The 14,211-nt window shown below is 46.0% G+C and overlaps 2 protein-coding genes across 5 annotated transcripts in view; one reads left to right on the forward strand and one right to left on the reverse strand.

Annotated features, from left to right (window-relative positions):
- The window catches only part of LOC135904795 (uncharacterized), a 56,630-nt gene extending 54,462 nt beyond the window's left edge, over positions 1–2,168 (reverse strand). The window contains exons 1-2 of one of the 3 annotated variants that reach the window (XM_070521288.1): positions 2,051–2,168; positions 919–1,111 (exon numbers count right to left, since the gene is read on the reverse strand). In XM_070521288.1, coding sequence (XP_070377389.1) covers positions 919–928 — 10 coding nt within the window. In that variant the 5' untranslated portion in view covers positions 929–1,111; positions 2,051–2,168. The remainder of the gene's footprint in view (positions 1–918; positions 1,112–2,050) is intronic. The other 2 variants (XM_070521290.1, XM_070521292.1) reach the window with 2 other exon arrangements.
- A 7,254-nt stretch (positions 2,169–9,422) lies between these two features.
- Positions 9,423–14,211, forward strand: part of LOC135904754 (muscarinic acetylcholine receptor M1-like) — a 60,730-nt gene continuing 55,941 nt past the window's right edge. For both annotated transcript variants that reach the window (XM_070522312.1, XM_065435718.2), the window contains exon 1: positions 9,423–10,399. The gene's annotated coding sequence lies outside the window, so the exon portion shown is untranslated. The remainder of the gene's footprint in view (positions 10,400–14,211) is intronic.

Consider the following 14,211-nt stretch of genomic DNA (forward strand, 5'->3'; position numbering starts at 1 on the left):
GAAGCCACTGGCACATGGTTGTTTGCCGCCGCATAGAAAATCCATGTCCGCATGAAGCGCCGAAGCCATCCACGACTTGGACGAAACTCGCGTGGAATGTTCATTTCCCGGGCCACCTTCAGGGCTTCCATTTTGCGCCATCTCAGACGAAACTACGTGGCTACGACTTCTATGCTTCTCAACGAACTTGGCATGCTGCGTCTCGATGTGGGGTACGCGCCAGTGTTCGGAGCACGAAACGCTTGCCCGTACCGGTTCGTTGTATCAGGACTCTCCTTTTTCTTCCTCCAATTACGAATGTACGACCCGTCGATGTTACGCTGTCTCGCAGCAGCTCTCTTGCTGATTTCTTCGGCAGTGGCTGTAATCTTTAGCTCCTCTTTCGCTGTGAAAAACTGCCGCCGAGTCGCACTCATGACGCCAAAACAAAGCAGGCAAACAGTGGAGACTGAGGTGTACTACACGAAACAGCGCCTGACACTAGGCTTAACACGCTGGTTGAAACAAACGAGCCCAATGGCGTGGGGAAGCGTAAACGGGCCTTGGATGGGGATTTGTCTATGCCTTTCGTTGGCCCTTCATCGGCTTGACTACACGGGGAGGCAGTCGCGCATTGCCGTGAAGCGGAACCCCCCCCCCCTTCCAGAAAAGAAGAGAAAAAATGCTGCAGATAACCTGCACCCCGGCTTCCTAAACGAATGTTTTTTTTTTTTTTTGCTAATCTTGGTCTGTATTATACCCGAGTAAATACAGTCACCGCCTGATTTACAACCTCCATATATATATATATATATATATATATATATATATATATATATATATATATATATATATATATATATATATATACATACATATATATATATATATATATATATATATATATATATATATATATATATATATATATAAACGTACCAGCGTGCATATTTGAGTCAAATTGTTGTGTTGTTCTATTTTATTTTCTTTATACATAGATCCAGCTCCGTTGGTCCTTCCCCTTCACAGAGGGGAATGGCTCTGAATTTTTTTCGGAATTTTTATCAGGTTGAACATCGCGGACAAACGTACGGACAAACCGATGGTATTTCCAAGCATAATACGTCAATATCTGCAACAATGGTAAAAAAAGAAGTAGCACAACCTGTATTTCAATTTTATTGCATTTCACTATTTTCTCGCAGTTAGCGTTTGCAACGTTTTTTCGACTTTTTGCATGGCATTAAAGATGTCTGCACTTAGCCGCAGTAGACAAAGGAAACATTTATGCAAAACGGGCAGTTAGTCAGCATTCAATGTTACAATATAAATATATTCATTTGGCCACCACAGGGATAGCAGAGATATGTAAAACGGCCAGTTACTCACAATTTAAAATGCACAATTCGAAGGTCAAATATGGAACGCTTGCCAGTAATATTAGGTTCAATATGACAGAGTAGCGCTACGGAGCTGTACGCCGGACAACATACTTAAATTGGTATGCCCGATAGACAATAATAGATGGATGAAATGGCATTCACGCCGCTCAAGTAGTTCATAGGAACGTTAAAAATTGTTCACCTGTTTAAAAGGTCAAATGAACGCTTCGCTCGGTCCGTATTCTATGGTTCGTGCTGCTACGGAGGCATTGCAGCATTGCCATCACTGCAGCATGAAAGGCTGCAGTGATGCTAACAAAGAGAGAACGTTTCTCGTTAAAACTAACTGTGGAAGCTTAGCAACACAAAGAGAAAAAGGAGTGGAAAGCTTGGACGACGAGTACGCAGCCACTAATGGCGACTCGTGGAAAAGATAGTGCTTTACATTCATCGCTGCCACGATGCATTCCTTACAAAGTAATGCCTCAGAAGGTTGCACTACGCACGCTGTTGGAATGGCTAGCTATAGTGCAAACTTATTGTTTCCAGCTTAGCAAGAATGTAGATGTATCTACATGTCATTGGATGAGTGCTTCATCACCTGTTAATAAACAATGATTACGGTCGGGCTCAGACTCTACGTTACGCTGAGTGGAAGTGAGAATCATAATAATAAAAATCACACTCACTGAGGGCTTGAAGTTCTCAGCAAAAGCGGGGAACACAGACTAAGAAGTCCAGCAGTCTGGCACCTCAGGACGATTCGTCTTCTTCTTCTCATGAAGGTGATGATGACCCTGTAATATGGCTCATACCTCCCACCCCCCCCCCCCCCTAGTGGATTGGCCAAGAATTGCGCAACTGAACCTTTAGGTAATATTGGGTTTGTAGAGTTCGCTCATGCAAATCCATGTTTGAACAAACGGAAATACTGTATGAAAATATGAATCAAATTAACCGCGAGATTGTAGAGGCCTATACTTCATGCATGTGAACTCAGGTGCATGCGTCAGCCAGACTTCTATCCCTCTGCAGGATAAAGAAATTGATTTTTTGAATGGCACGATAGGCTAACACCCTTGTAAACGTCACTTTACAGGTGTTTACATTTTCGGTATATTATTGTCCGTTGCTTAAAGTAATAAACCAGTTGTTAGTCTGCGCTTGTATTGTGTACTTCCTCTCGTCCTTCGTCCGGGTTGCGCTGCCCAGCCATAGGAACATATCACTCACCTTTCACCATAGAGTTTCTTGCAGTCACTAGAGGGACCTCTGGCATTGCGATCATTCAGCCACCCCGACAATGATGAGTAGTACATGGATTTGTCTCAGCTTCGTGCTTGGAGATTAAGACGTTCTTCTGGCTTCTTTTATTGCGCATTATTTGAGCCTAAATTAGCCTAAACTTCAAAGCCCTTCGTACATTTTTCTTTTAGTGAAGAAGGTAATAAGGCTCGGCAAGCACGCTTACTCGCGTCTAACTGCAGTGGTTTCGCTAGTCCGCCAGTCCGTGGCGAAATGGTTCAGCATCGGGCCTCTGTGCTAGAGAGTCTTTTTTATGAATCCTGCCTTTTTAACTTTAATAATTTTAATAATGTGTACTTCAACATTTGTAACTCAGTGCTTTCTTAAAGATGACCAGCTTGCAAAGCCACGATGCCATTTAAAGCCAGGAAGACGAAGTTTAGGCACATCCATGTACAACCTCTCATTCTCCAATGCTGGCTGAATCGTCCTGCTTTTAGCTCCCGCACAGACACTAGTGCCACAGTTTCCTCTAATAATAGTTTAAAACTATGTGCCTTTCACGACCAGCTGATCACGGTGATAACATTCACTGTGCGCCTCCCGAACCTCCGACAAAGTGTGAAAAGGAATAAGATTCTAATCTGATTGTTACATCAGACCTCGTCTGTGTGTGAAGTATATGTGCTCTACTGCACAGAATAAAGTCAAATGACTGTGAGTCAATGCCGCATAATTTTGATCTAAGCACTACAAACATGGATAGGGATGTGACGAACTTGCAAAACTGTTTCACGACATATAGTATATCCCAGTCATCTAAATGTCACTGACGGCATAGTTTGCAGTATAGGCCAAATTACGAACATACTTTACACTATACAAGTATTTCCTCACCGTTCGTATAAATTCTTCAGAAGTCACGCTTGAATCACGTGGTAATAAATCTGGCCGCTCATAACTTCTTATAGCGGCAGCGACATTTATTATTGTTGCACAGTATGAGTTACACGCTTCCTCGGTTTACTCCAAGCGCTGTTTCTTTTTTCGCAATCTTTAAAACATTTGGGGCATAATTCGACTATCGGGTAGAATAACTGAAAGTCGGGCTAGTGTGTCTTGATTCATCTTCAGACAGCATTTCCATTTCATGAAACGACACAGACGACAAAAAAAAAGCAGACACGGAAAGCGCTGAGTCTCATCTATATGTTTATTAAACAAGGCGCGAACGCTAAGAGAATGTGCATGTGTAGCGAGAAGAGAAATATTCTATCAAATCTTGTAGCGTACTACGCGAAGAATGAATACGAGCCATTGTTTAGTAACGCGGTAACCTTAGACAGGCACAGCGACACGACGAAAATAAGAATTTTGAAGGAGCATCATTTTAACCGGAATAGGCGCACAGCGTGTCAGTCAGCCTTCTATCTCATTAAGCGATGAAGTGATAGAATTCTTCAGAAACACGCCCAGGTGTTAAACAGATTGCTGTGCCTTCCGTATTTATTCTACCTCTTTTTTTTTCTTGTGCGCAGGCGCATTGTAGCGCAAGTACCATCCCTGCCCTTACGGACAGACTTCCGAACGGTGGCCAATGAGGACCTCTTTTTACGTAAAATTTTGTGAATGCCAACACCCTTCCTCTCCGTTTCTTTTGATATCGTTTTCGGCGTTTTGCTTTGAATTCGGCAAACAGTAAAAACGAAACGGCGATTGCATATTAATATCTATATATGCGTTTAACGTGTCCCACAATGCAGAATCTATACGAGCAGACGCTGCTCTCCGCTTATCGCGCACAATAATGAAAATGAAGCCGTCCTTTACTGTCCAGTTGGTGCAGTTGCTGGTTCATGTCTTTCAACGCACTGTGTCATCTGCATGCGGGTCTGAACTCGCGGTCCAACTGCCAGGCAGCTGACTGTTTGTTTCGGCCTGCGGCCCGGAAACGGGGGCGACGGAGTACAAGGACAAGCGCACCGGTATCGCCGCAGCTCAGTGCAATATGGAACGTGCTGTGGGGTTCAACCCTATTCGCTGTGCTACTGGAAACAGGTGCTTTTCCACGTGCCAGTGCTGACACGCAGACAACAAACACGGCGCTCGTGTTCTGCGCATGCGCTCCTGCTGGGCTCCTGCGTCTCGGTACCTCACGCTTGTTCAATAGCGAAGCCTTACCGATTTGCTCAGTTTTTTTTCTTACTGCGAAGCTAGAGAATAGAGGGCGTGTTTATTTGCGTTTAGCTGCGGTCATTTTCTTTTTTTCTCAGATCGAGAAACGTATGCGATTTATGGCAAAAGACATCGTGGGGGAGCTAAGCGAAAGATTACCTCACCATCCCAGCCTCTACAAAATGGAAAGTGGCAAAAGAGAGCGCCTATGACGCTGATATGACTGGACCGCGCCTTTCCTCTCGCTCTCACGGTGGCAATTGGTACCACCTGTGTGGAATACGAAGAAAATCTACTCGTTCTTACTTTTCGCGAAAGTTTCTTTGGCCCTTTCCAGCTTCTTGGCAGTATGTGGCCCCTGGCCACGCGCAACAGTTTCGGGTCGCTTCAATAAGAAAAAAAAATTAGTTGTCCGATGGTAGCATTGGACCTCGACCTACACTACTACGCTTCACTGCAGTCCAATGGCATAACCATTAGGCCACAATCGTACGCGTACTTTTTTTCTGTACCACCGCTGACTGTCTCTTTGAGAGACACACCAACTCGTGCGCATAGTATCGAGTATGGTACTGCCTTCACTCAGCACGTGCTGCACGAGTGGCAGGGTACCACTTTTTCGCATTCTTGCCGCTTGGCACTTAATGTTTTGCGATGCTGTTTCCTCACCTTCGGAATCAGCCCACATTCCCTAAATGCTGTCCTTTTGGCAGCTCACACTATAACTACATGATACTCCCCTGGAGGTCGTAACCTCGTATAAATACCTAGGCGACCACATAACCTCATCACTTTCCTGGTCCTTGCACATCGATAAAGTAATTAACAATACTAATCGCATGCTAGGTTATCTTCGCCGAAACTTTTCTTCTGCTCCTACATCATTAAAATTAATTCTATACAAAACACTTATTAGGAGTAAAATGGAGTACGCTTCATCCATCTGGGACCCGCACCTCGAAACCCTTACTCAATCACTCGAACTAATCCAAAACAATGCCGTACGTTTCATTCATAGCAACTACAGCCGTACATCAAGCGTAACTGCCATGAAAAACTCTTTGCTGCTTGCTCCTCTCTCAGCCCGGCGTAAGTGCTTTCGCCTTGCTTTATTTCATAAACTATATTTCCACAATTCGTACCTACGCGATAATCTAATATCACCTCCTACCTACATTTCCTCTCGCATCGACCATAGCCACAAGGTTGGAATCATTCAGTGCCGCACCAGAACCTGTAACGAATCATTCATTCCTAGGACCTCTCAGGAATGGAACCACCTTCCCGGCGCAGTTGTCGCAATCAAGGACAACTCAAAGTTTCGTTCGGCATTATCAGACATCATTACTCCCGGATGCAATTAACTAACCACATTTGTTGTTTATTGCTGCTTTGTTTATTTATTTGTGTATATATTTTTTTACCCACTCCCCTCTGTAATACTTCGGTCTTGAGGGTACAATAAAATAAATAAATAAATAAATAACGTAGACACTGTCTGACATTGCACCACCATGGGGATCGACCCAGGTCTAACGTTTCTTCGACGGATCGCACAAAAAAATCGCTCATCATGCGCTCCCCGTCGTACTATCTTCGCGTCACAAACACAATTTTCCGTCTTACTCGGAGACATTGGTCCCTGTGGTAATGTTTTGCAGAACTCTAAACACTGCTAAATAGCCAGTTACCAGCGCTATGCTCCTCATAACATTGACTTCTAGAGTATAAGTGATATTTGCAGAATTTTTGCTTCTTTTCTTTTGCCACCAGGCGGGCTGAATAAGAGATCTCATTAAACAGCGCCAGAACGAGCAATAACATATTCGTTTGGTTGGCGCTTTTCCAATTTCAAATTTCGTTTCTTGTCATGAGACTTTGAGTGGGCGTATTTCATATACCGATATTTAGTTGCAAACGAACTGTGTGCCTTGCAAATGTCTCCTGCTTCACATAGCCGCTTTGTGCCACGTTTAATACACTACCAAGCATCAACTGCCCTGAACGTGCTACCGCGATGCACTCACTCTGAAAACACCCATTTCAAACTATGTAGAGTTCGCAGGCTACTGGGTGAGCTCCGCCACTGGAAAAGCTGGCACTGCCATCGGCGTGACGTCGCATGAGGGATCACGTGGACGCAGCTGGCCGCGCCGGCTGCTTCGGAAGCGCCGAGGCCATCTGAATATGAAAATTTAAAGTCCCACCTACGGTTCTGATTAAGTGGGGAGATTTTTCCGCTTCGGTCGTCTGATTGACAACACTGGAAATAATAGGTAGGGGCTTCCTTTGAAGGCCTACAACATGGTAGGCTGCTGCTCGGTGCCGCAGTGCCGGGGGTACGCAACGGAGCCCGGAGCCCAGCGTCAACCTTCACACGTAACGCAGGACAAGAAGCTGCGTGAAGCTTGGATCGCGAAGACAGATAGAATAAACTTTAATGTCCAACAGAAAAGGCGATCTACCCACCCCCCGACACGCAGGTCAGGGGGCGAGTGCCGCCGCCTCAGATGCAGGCTGGGAGGTCTTGGGTCCCAGCAGCCTGTTCAGCCAGTTGGAAGAGCCGGAGCTGGAGCTCAGAGTCCGAGCTGCGCAGCAGGGTCTCCCAGGTGTCTCTACTATCTATTTTGTGCGTTCCCCCGGGAGAGTACGGACATTCCCATATTATGTGGTCGAGGGTCCCTCTCGCCCCACAAAGATTACATTTATCGCTCCTGGCCTCGGGGAACATGTGGTTCGCCATAACCGGGTGCGGATATGTATAAGTTTGTAGTCGTCTCCACGTGACTGCTTGTCTGTTGTTTAATTTTGGGTCTGGCCGGGATACAAGTCTACGAGCCAATCTACAATGCTACGTGATCTCCCCATATTGCGAAACTTAGAACCGGCAAGCAGCCATCGTCTACAACTCGGGTGTACAGCTAGCGCTTCCTCGAGGAAGATGTTTGCTGTGGCGTCGGGGCTGCGATGTTCGGGGATCAGCAGAAAGCGCGCACTGAGACGCTCGCCCGCGCGCGCTGCCCGGCTAATGTCATGCAGCTCTGGTCTATGAACTTGTCGATGCTAGATGCTGACAAGTTCCCTGGAATGAAAAAGGAATGGTAAGAAACACATTAAAATATAGACATGGCATATGCTCATGTTTGTGTTAGCACGAAACAATGGATGAATGAACAAACAGGGCATTCGACTCGTGTTCTCAGCCCCCTGCAAGTTATACCAACAATGTAGGCGCGTGGAGAATGGTCCGCGCAAGGTCGCCCGTACTACTAAGCAAGAATACCAGTACGCGCACTGTGCCCCCAATGTGGTGTAATAGCTTCTGCTGCGATGGGGCAGTGTTTACGTTGGCCAAATTGGCCGATGTATCGCTGATAGACTGTGGCAGCATTTCCGCTCCTTGAAAGGTGATAGCGCCGCCAATCTCCCCAGACACACCAGGGCATGCAAAGGTTGCTACCCCAAATTCAATCGAGCCATCATTGTAGGACGGGGAGGCTCTAGACTTGAGCGAGAAATTATGGAAGCGGCACACATGCACAGACTTGGCCTAGACACGTCGGTAAGTGAGCCTTTGGTGGCTCTCCCAGATAAAGAAACCCGGTTTTTGAGGAACCTATGATAGTTGTTTTTGCCCCTTGGCACTTTCCATGTTCATCTAGGGTGCTTTCAGCCACGTGTGTTCCACCTTGTTCTCCAGTATGGCAAGGCAGGCTGCGCGCAGCTGAGACATTTTGCTGCTATGTATTTCATGGCAACAAACCTCAGTTGCTAGTTGCCGTTCGTCCTGTGAACTCCTTCGTCTTATGTCCCGTCTAAAGTCGCAGATCTTTTCTTCTTTAAATCGATATATTTTGCTAGTGGCAAATTGTGCGGATCGCTTTAGAACGCTATCAGATTCCATGTGAGGCAGTAACTGTAAGCTACAGTGCGAGCTTTGACAAATTCTAACGGATTCAGAGGAGCTTTTACTATCGCTATAATCTTACCCCTTATTCCAGTACTTGTGCTTTAAGGTGATCTTGCGCGACTTTCGTAGAATTTCAAGACCGCGCAGAAGCGATCCTTCCAACGTGCCATACAGTCTTGCATGCCGGTTACGATTCACCGGTACCCGCCGTCGTTGCTCAGTGGCTATGGTGTTGCACTGCTGAACCCGAGGTCGCGGGATTGAATCCCGGCCACGACGACCGCATTTCAATGGGGGCGAAATACGAAAACACCCGTGTACATAGATTTAGGTGCGCGTTAAAGAACCCCAGGTGGTGGAAATTTCCGGAGTCCTCCACTACGGCGTGCCTCATAATCAGAAAGAGTATTGGCCATAATTTCAATGCCACAGCCATGATTTATGGCCACAGCCATAATTTTAATGATTCAGGGGTGCTCCACACACCGTATATCACAAACAAATCCACAAATAAAGCGAGGTTATCCCCTATATTTGTAGATCGCTTCTCTGTTGGGCACATGGATTCCACCTGAGCGTAGATTCAAGGAACGATTAGTTCACTGAGGCGTTTACTAGCCAAGCAAGCTACATCCTGCTTTAAGTGTTCAGCATCTTACACGTAGCACGTTCAACCAGTTGGTAAGAATGTTTCGGCACACACGCGATTCCTTCCCCAAAACTGTGCGCTGTTGACCTGGCGCTTCCGGCGCATTTGCTGCGGCTGCTGCTGCTGTTGCTTTGGCGCATTGCACAGGTGTTTCCTACAGGCGACACAGCTGCTTTGCGTTCCGGGGGACACGCCTCAGTCATCACGTGGTCGGGGCGACACAAGGTATCACGTCCGCACCGCGTCGGCACTCCATCGCCGAGCTGCAGTGGTTCGCAGTATTTGTTGAAGCCCTCAAAGGCACTCCAAGATAACACACAGTCATAGCTCTCACTCTGTTCGAACATCGGGACTACCGCAAGCTGCAGTACGCAGTGGCGCTGACCTGCGATAAAGTTCTTGAAGTGGCACCTGCTTTTGTTTGTGCTCAGGGTAGTATAGAGCACAGCACAGCGTTTCCGCATCGACAACAGGCTTTCCCACTTGATTTCTGTGGACGATACACTTGAAACTGCTTCACACTGCTATAAGGACTCGTGCCAAAAGCATCGTGCTGACGGCGTCGTGCTTTGAATTTCCTTGGCTTTAAAGGCTGTAACGGCACGACTTCTCTTATTACAAGTTCCTCGTGTTTTAGCATTTCTCGGCGCTTTTCCCTGCGACTTTTCGAGAAGCGGCAGTCGTGACTGCGGTGCTCAAGAAGTCACCTGTGATGGTTGAGTGGACAAGTGTGTGCCAAGGCAAGCGAGAGCTTGTGGCAGAGGTGTCGTTTGCCGTCACATCCGATGCCGGCTTACCTTCGCCGTAGTTAAAGCGATCGCCCTCTACAGCGTGAAACTTACAAAGTGATAATGGATTACATTTTGTGTGTGTGTGTGTGTAGCACCGAATTATCAGTAGAATGGTAGAACGGCGATGAATATACCGGCTGAAAGACGTGGTCTTCTCTCTGGTCATAGCTGCTACTTCACGACTGCGCTCAGTGTTCCAAGAGCCGTAAACCAAAGGTTCGGCGTGCCGCAAGATGACTCGAACTCGGGATTCCGTTTCAAGAGAGCGGTAAGTCGCGCAAGCCCATACCTAAAGAGTGACTAAACTGAACAATAAGTTAGGTTGGCTAAAGCGTTTCTCCCGGATCTTACCTTGTTTCACTTGACGACAAAAAAAGTTAATAATTCCTTTAAAAAAGTCAATATCCTGCTTTGCGTTGTTCAATACCACTTTCGAAGGTCAGTGCTGGTATGTCAGCGTGACGTCAGGGATTGCAATGTGTTTTTGTCGCATCTGGAGTGGTTTGGCGCAGAAAATGCTCTGAAGCCGAATACATACCGTTTTTCGTTCGTAGCTGATGTTTACCCTTGACTGGCCGCCTTCGTTAGTAGTCAGAAAAATTGTATTCGGTGGTGTTACCTGCCCAAACCACAATCTGATTATGAGGCACGTCGTACAGGGTGAAACTCCTGATTAATTTGGCTACCCAGGGTTCTTTATCGTGCACTCAATGCACGGTAACGCGGGTGTCTTCGCGATTCGCCCACATTGAGATGCGGCCGCCACGGCATTCGTTTATACTTGAGCAGAGCGTTTGGCGGGCATCTGGTCTATAGGCGAGCAGTTCTGGTGCCAGAACGTTTTCGTGAACACGGGCCGTAGAAAATAGGCTGAATGTTTAGTTAATGTTGAATGCAATGCGTTCGATTAGTTACTGCAAAACGATTAAGCCGCCCCAAGTAGCCGCTGTCAAAGTCCATCACATACGGCAAGCTTGTGTAGAAACTCTGGGTGGAGTCGGCACTCGCCTTTCGTGTTTGTGTGAATTATGTCTTTGCGAGCCTCCAGCCAGTTAAGAGCGTCCTCTGCGTTCATGCCTAAGTGTAGATTACTAACACTGTTGAAGATGAAACGTTTCCTCGATGTCATTTTAAGAAGGTCTTGACGCAAAGCCACCACCGTGTGGTGCTGAGTCGCAGCCACGTCACCATAACGTTAGGCAGTGTTCGCCGCTGTTGTTGTGTTGCTGCCATTTTGCTGGCTTACCTTTCTTTTTTTTTTAATGCGGTGTCATCGGTGCCTCTGTTGTCGTAATTGACGAGACAGCCGCTTAACCGGTTCTCTAACGTAAAGGGGCCGAACTGTGTTCGTTTCCTTGGCTACTTGTTTAATGCGGTCCGCCTTGCGCATGAGGCAAGTGATGTAATAGATCTCAGGCGACGAATGTTTCTTTCTTTTGCGGTTCTGTTTCGAGACAGCTCGGCGACCAACATTCGCCGCGTTTTCGACGTTGTATCGCGTGTTGGTGACACGAAAATTTCCACATGGAAGCCATCTTTTGTTTCGCCCCACAGCGTGTCATTAGATAAACATCTACCCGCAACTTTTTCAAGGGAAACATACCTCACCTGGCCGCACCGGCATATACAAGGTGTTTTACAGCGAAGCTGTATATAGCTACCCTCCGGTGATGGTCGATGTCCGTCCGTCTACGTATCGGGTCGACACCAAAAAGTTTTCGTCTCCATGTTCTGGCGAATGCTCTGTTGCTTCCAATCTAATTTTGGTATCTCGGGAAAAAAATATCATACTGATATTGGCCGCTAAAACGACTCCATCATTATGCCGAGTTTCATTTACCTGTCATGATTAGTTAGTTCACAGTGATGTTGTAAACGTTACCAGATTTCCGTCTGCTGTCAATACGTGGCCGTCTATGGAGGTAGTATGGTTACGGACAACAGCTGCAGCTCTTGTTTTATCGGAGCTATCTCGAAACAAATTAAATGACGATTAGCCGCTAATACGACTCTTTCACATTACGCCGGAATTCCCGTCATTGCACTAAAGCCAAACTTTCTACATAGTGACACGATGACATACGGATTGTCTTAGTGACAAGACATTAAATTAAAAATCATTGCTCTGTAGTAAATATTTAAAATTCGTTTCTCATTCAGTGATGCGGACATGGGTGAACGCGGTACCTTCACTGTTTTAACTGTAGTTTCTTTTTCCACCACCAATTCAACAATTCAACCCTTACCTGCACGTACTCTTCCCAGTACATTCTTAAAGTCGTTTTTGCAGTCATATGAAAAACAATTAGGTGCTTCACAGTAACTACTCAATCATTTTTCTTTTCTTTTTGCCAAGTGTTCACTTATTACGTATAGCTATACTGTTTAAGGTTTATCTGTTCCTGTGTTCGAACCCTGTATCATCCTGATAACTTGATGTAAATGTTTGGCCTGTGTTTTCAAGCAGTTGCGGCAGATGATGTATAACGACGCTGATTACTGCACCTTGTATGTTTTGTAATTGCGTTTATTTCATGTTATCGTGAGCAATGTACAACTTGAATATGTTTACATTGCTTTTACATGCAAATTTATTTACTATCTGTATGCATTATGCTGGTTGTGTTTGTACTTCCTTAGTTGCGTGTACTGTTTGTTTCTGTAAATATTAACTAAACTCTATTTGCAACAACCTGATCTGGTTTAGTTGGTCCATTTTGAATTTAGTATATCGTAGCAGCGTGACCGGACGAGTACAAAAAAAGACAAGAGAACAACCACAGCGCTATTCCTCTTGTGGTTGGTTTTCTTGTCCTCGTCTCATCGCACTGCTTCAACGTACATTCTAAACTGTTTGTAATTACATTTGTCACTGCTAGAGCTTATCTGCCTGATCCATTTATTCTGAATTTTTAACTGTATTTCTGGCTATCCTGCAATGAGCCTTACAGGGATTCTTAGTATACGTGAATAAATGAATAATATAAATTTTAATAAAGAAGTAAATAAATACTAGCCACCCTCGATTGGGTGTAACCCAGTCATACCCCCTATCAGAACTCATCCCAGATATCGCGCAAAATATCTGGCAGCGAACAATAAGATGAGCGAGCTCACAGGCGAGCCCAGGTTTGAGCTCCCATGCTACAGTTACATTTATCTCCCTTTCTTGAAATCGAATTTGCTTTCAATATACACGCGTAATGGAGAGATACAGAAAGAGAGAGCGCGAGAGAGCGAAAGGATAAATGAAAGGCAGGGCGGTCAACCAGGACTAGCCCCAGGTAGGTATACCCTGCAGCGGGAAAAGGGAAAAAGGGGAGGGAGAGAATAAGAGAAGAGAAAGTGACTTAGAGCTTCGCAGAGGTCACGTCTTTCATTTTCAGATTTTCAGAAGAGAGGAACTGTGTTTTAATGTCCACGCGTCCAGTAGAGAGACACAGATAGAAAAAAGGACAAATCATGGTACACAGGAGCTGCTCTAACCCGCCGTTATGGCTTAGCGGCTTTGGTGTTGCGCTGTTGGGCGCGAGGTCGCTGGATCGAATCCCGGCCGCGTCAGCCTCATTTCGACGGAGACGAAATGCAAGAACGCCCGCGTCCCGTACGTTGTGGGCACCTTAAACATCCCCCGGTGGTCAAAATTAATCCGGAGTCCCACCACTACTGCGTCCCTTGCAATAAATTCATGGTTTTGGCACGTAAAAAAAACAGAATTCGTTCAGGAGGTGTTCTACATAGTCTTTTCGACACATAAGGCATCGCATTCTTCGCTATTGGCCATTCCAGTCCGCACTCCTCCTGTAAAACGCACATTTACCACGCTGCCACTCTGTCTCGCCGATGGCAGCTCGCCCATTCATATTTCCTGGCCTTATCCCGACGCGCCACGTTTTATGCGCAACTTTTCCTTAAGCCATTTTTTTTCTACTAGCACGCAGAGGTGCATAATAGTCAGGTCACGTGCATCACGGATGGCAGCTCGACTGGACTGCGTTCGTAATTAATGTGTCTTTCCCTCAGCCTCAGCATTGCTCTACCAACCAATGCCTGGCTCCCAAAAAAAGAACACAAAACAAA

The sequence above is a fragment of the Dermacentor albipictus genome, chromosome 7 (genome assembly GCF_038994185.2).
Source record: "Dermacentor albipictus isolate Rhodes 1998 colony chromosome 7, USDA_Dalb.pri_finalv2, whole genome shotgun sequence".
Lineage (NCBI taxonomy): Eukaryota > Metazoa > Arthropoda > Arachnida > Ixodida > Ixodidae > Dermacentor > Dermacentor albipictus.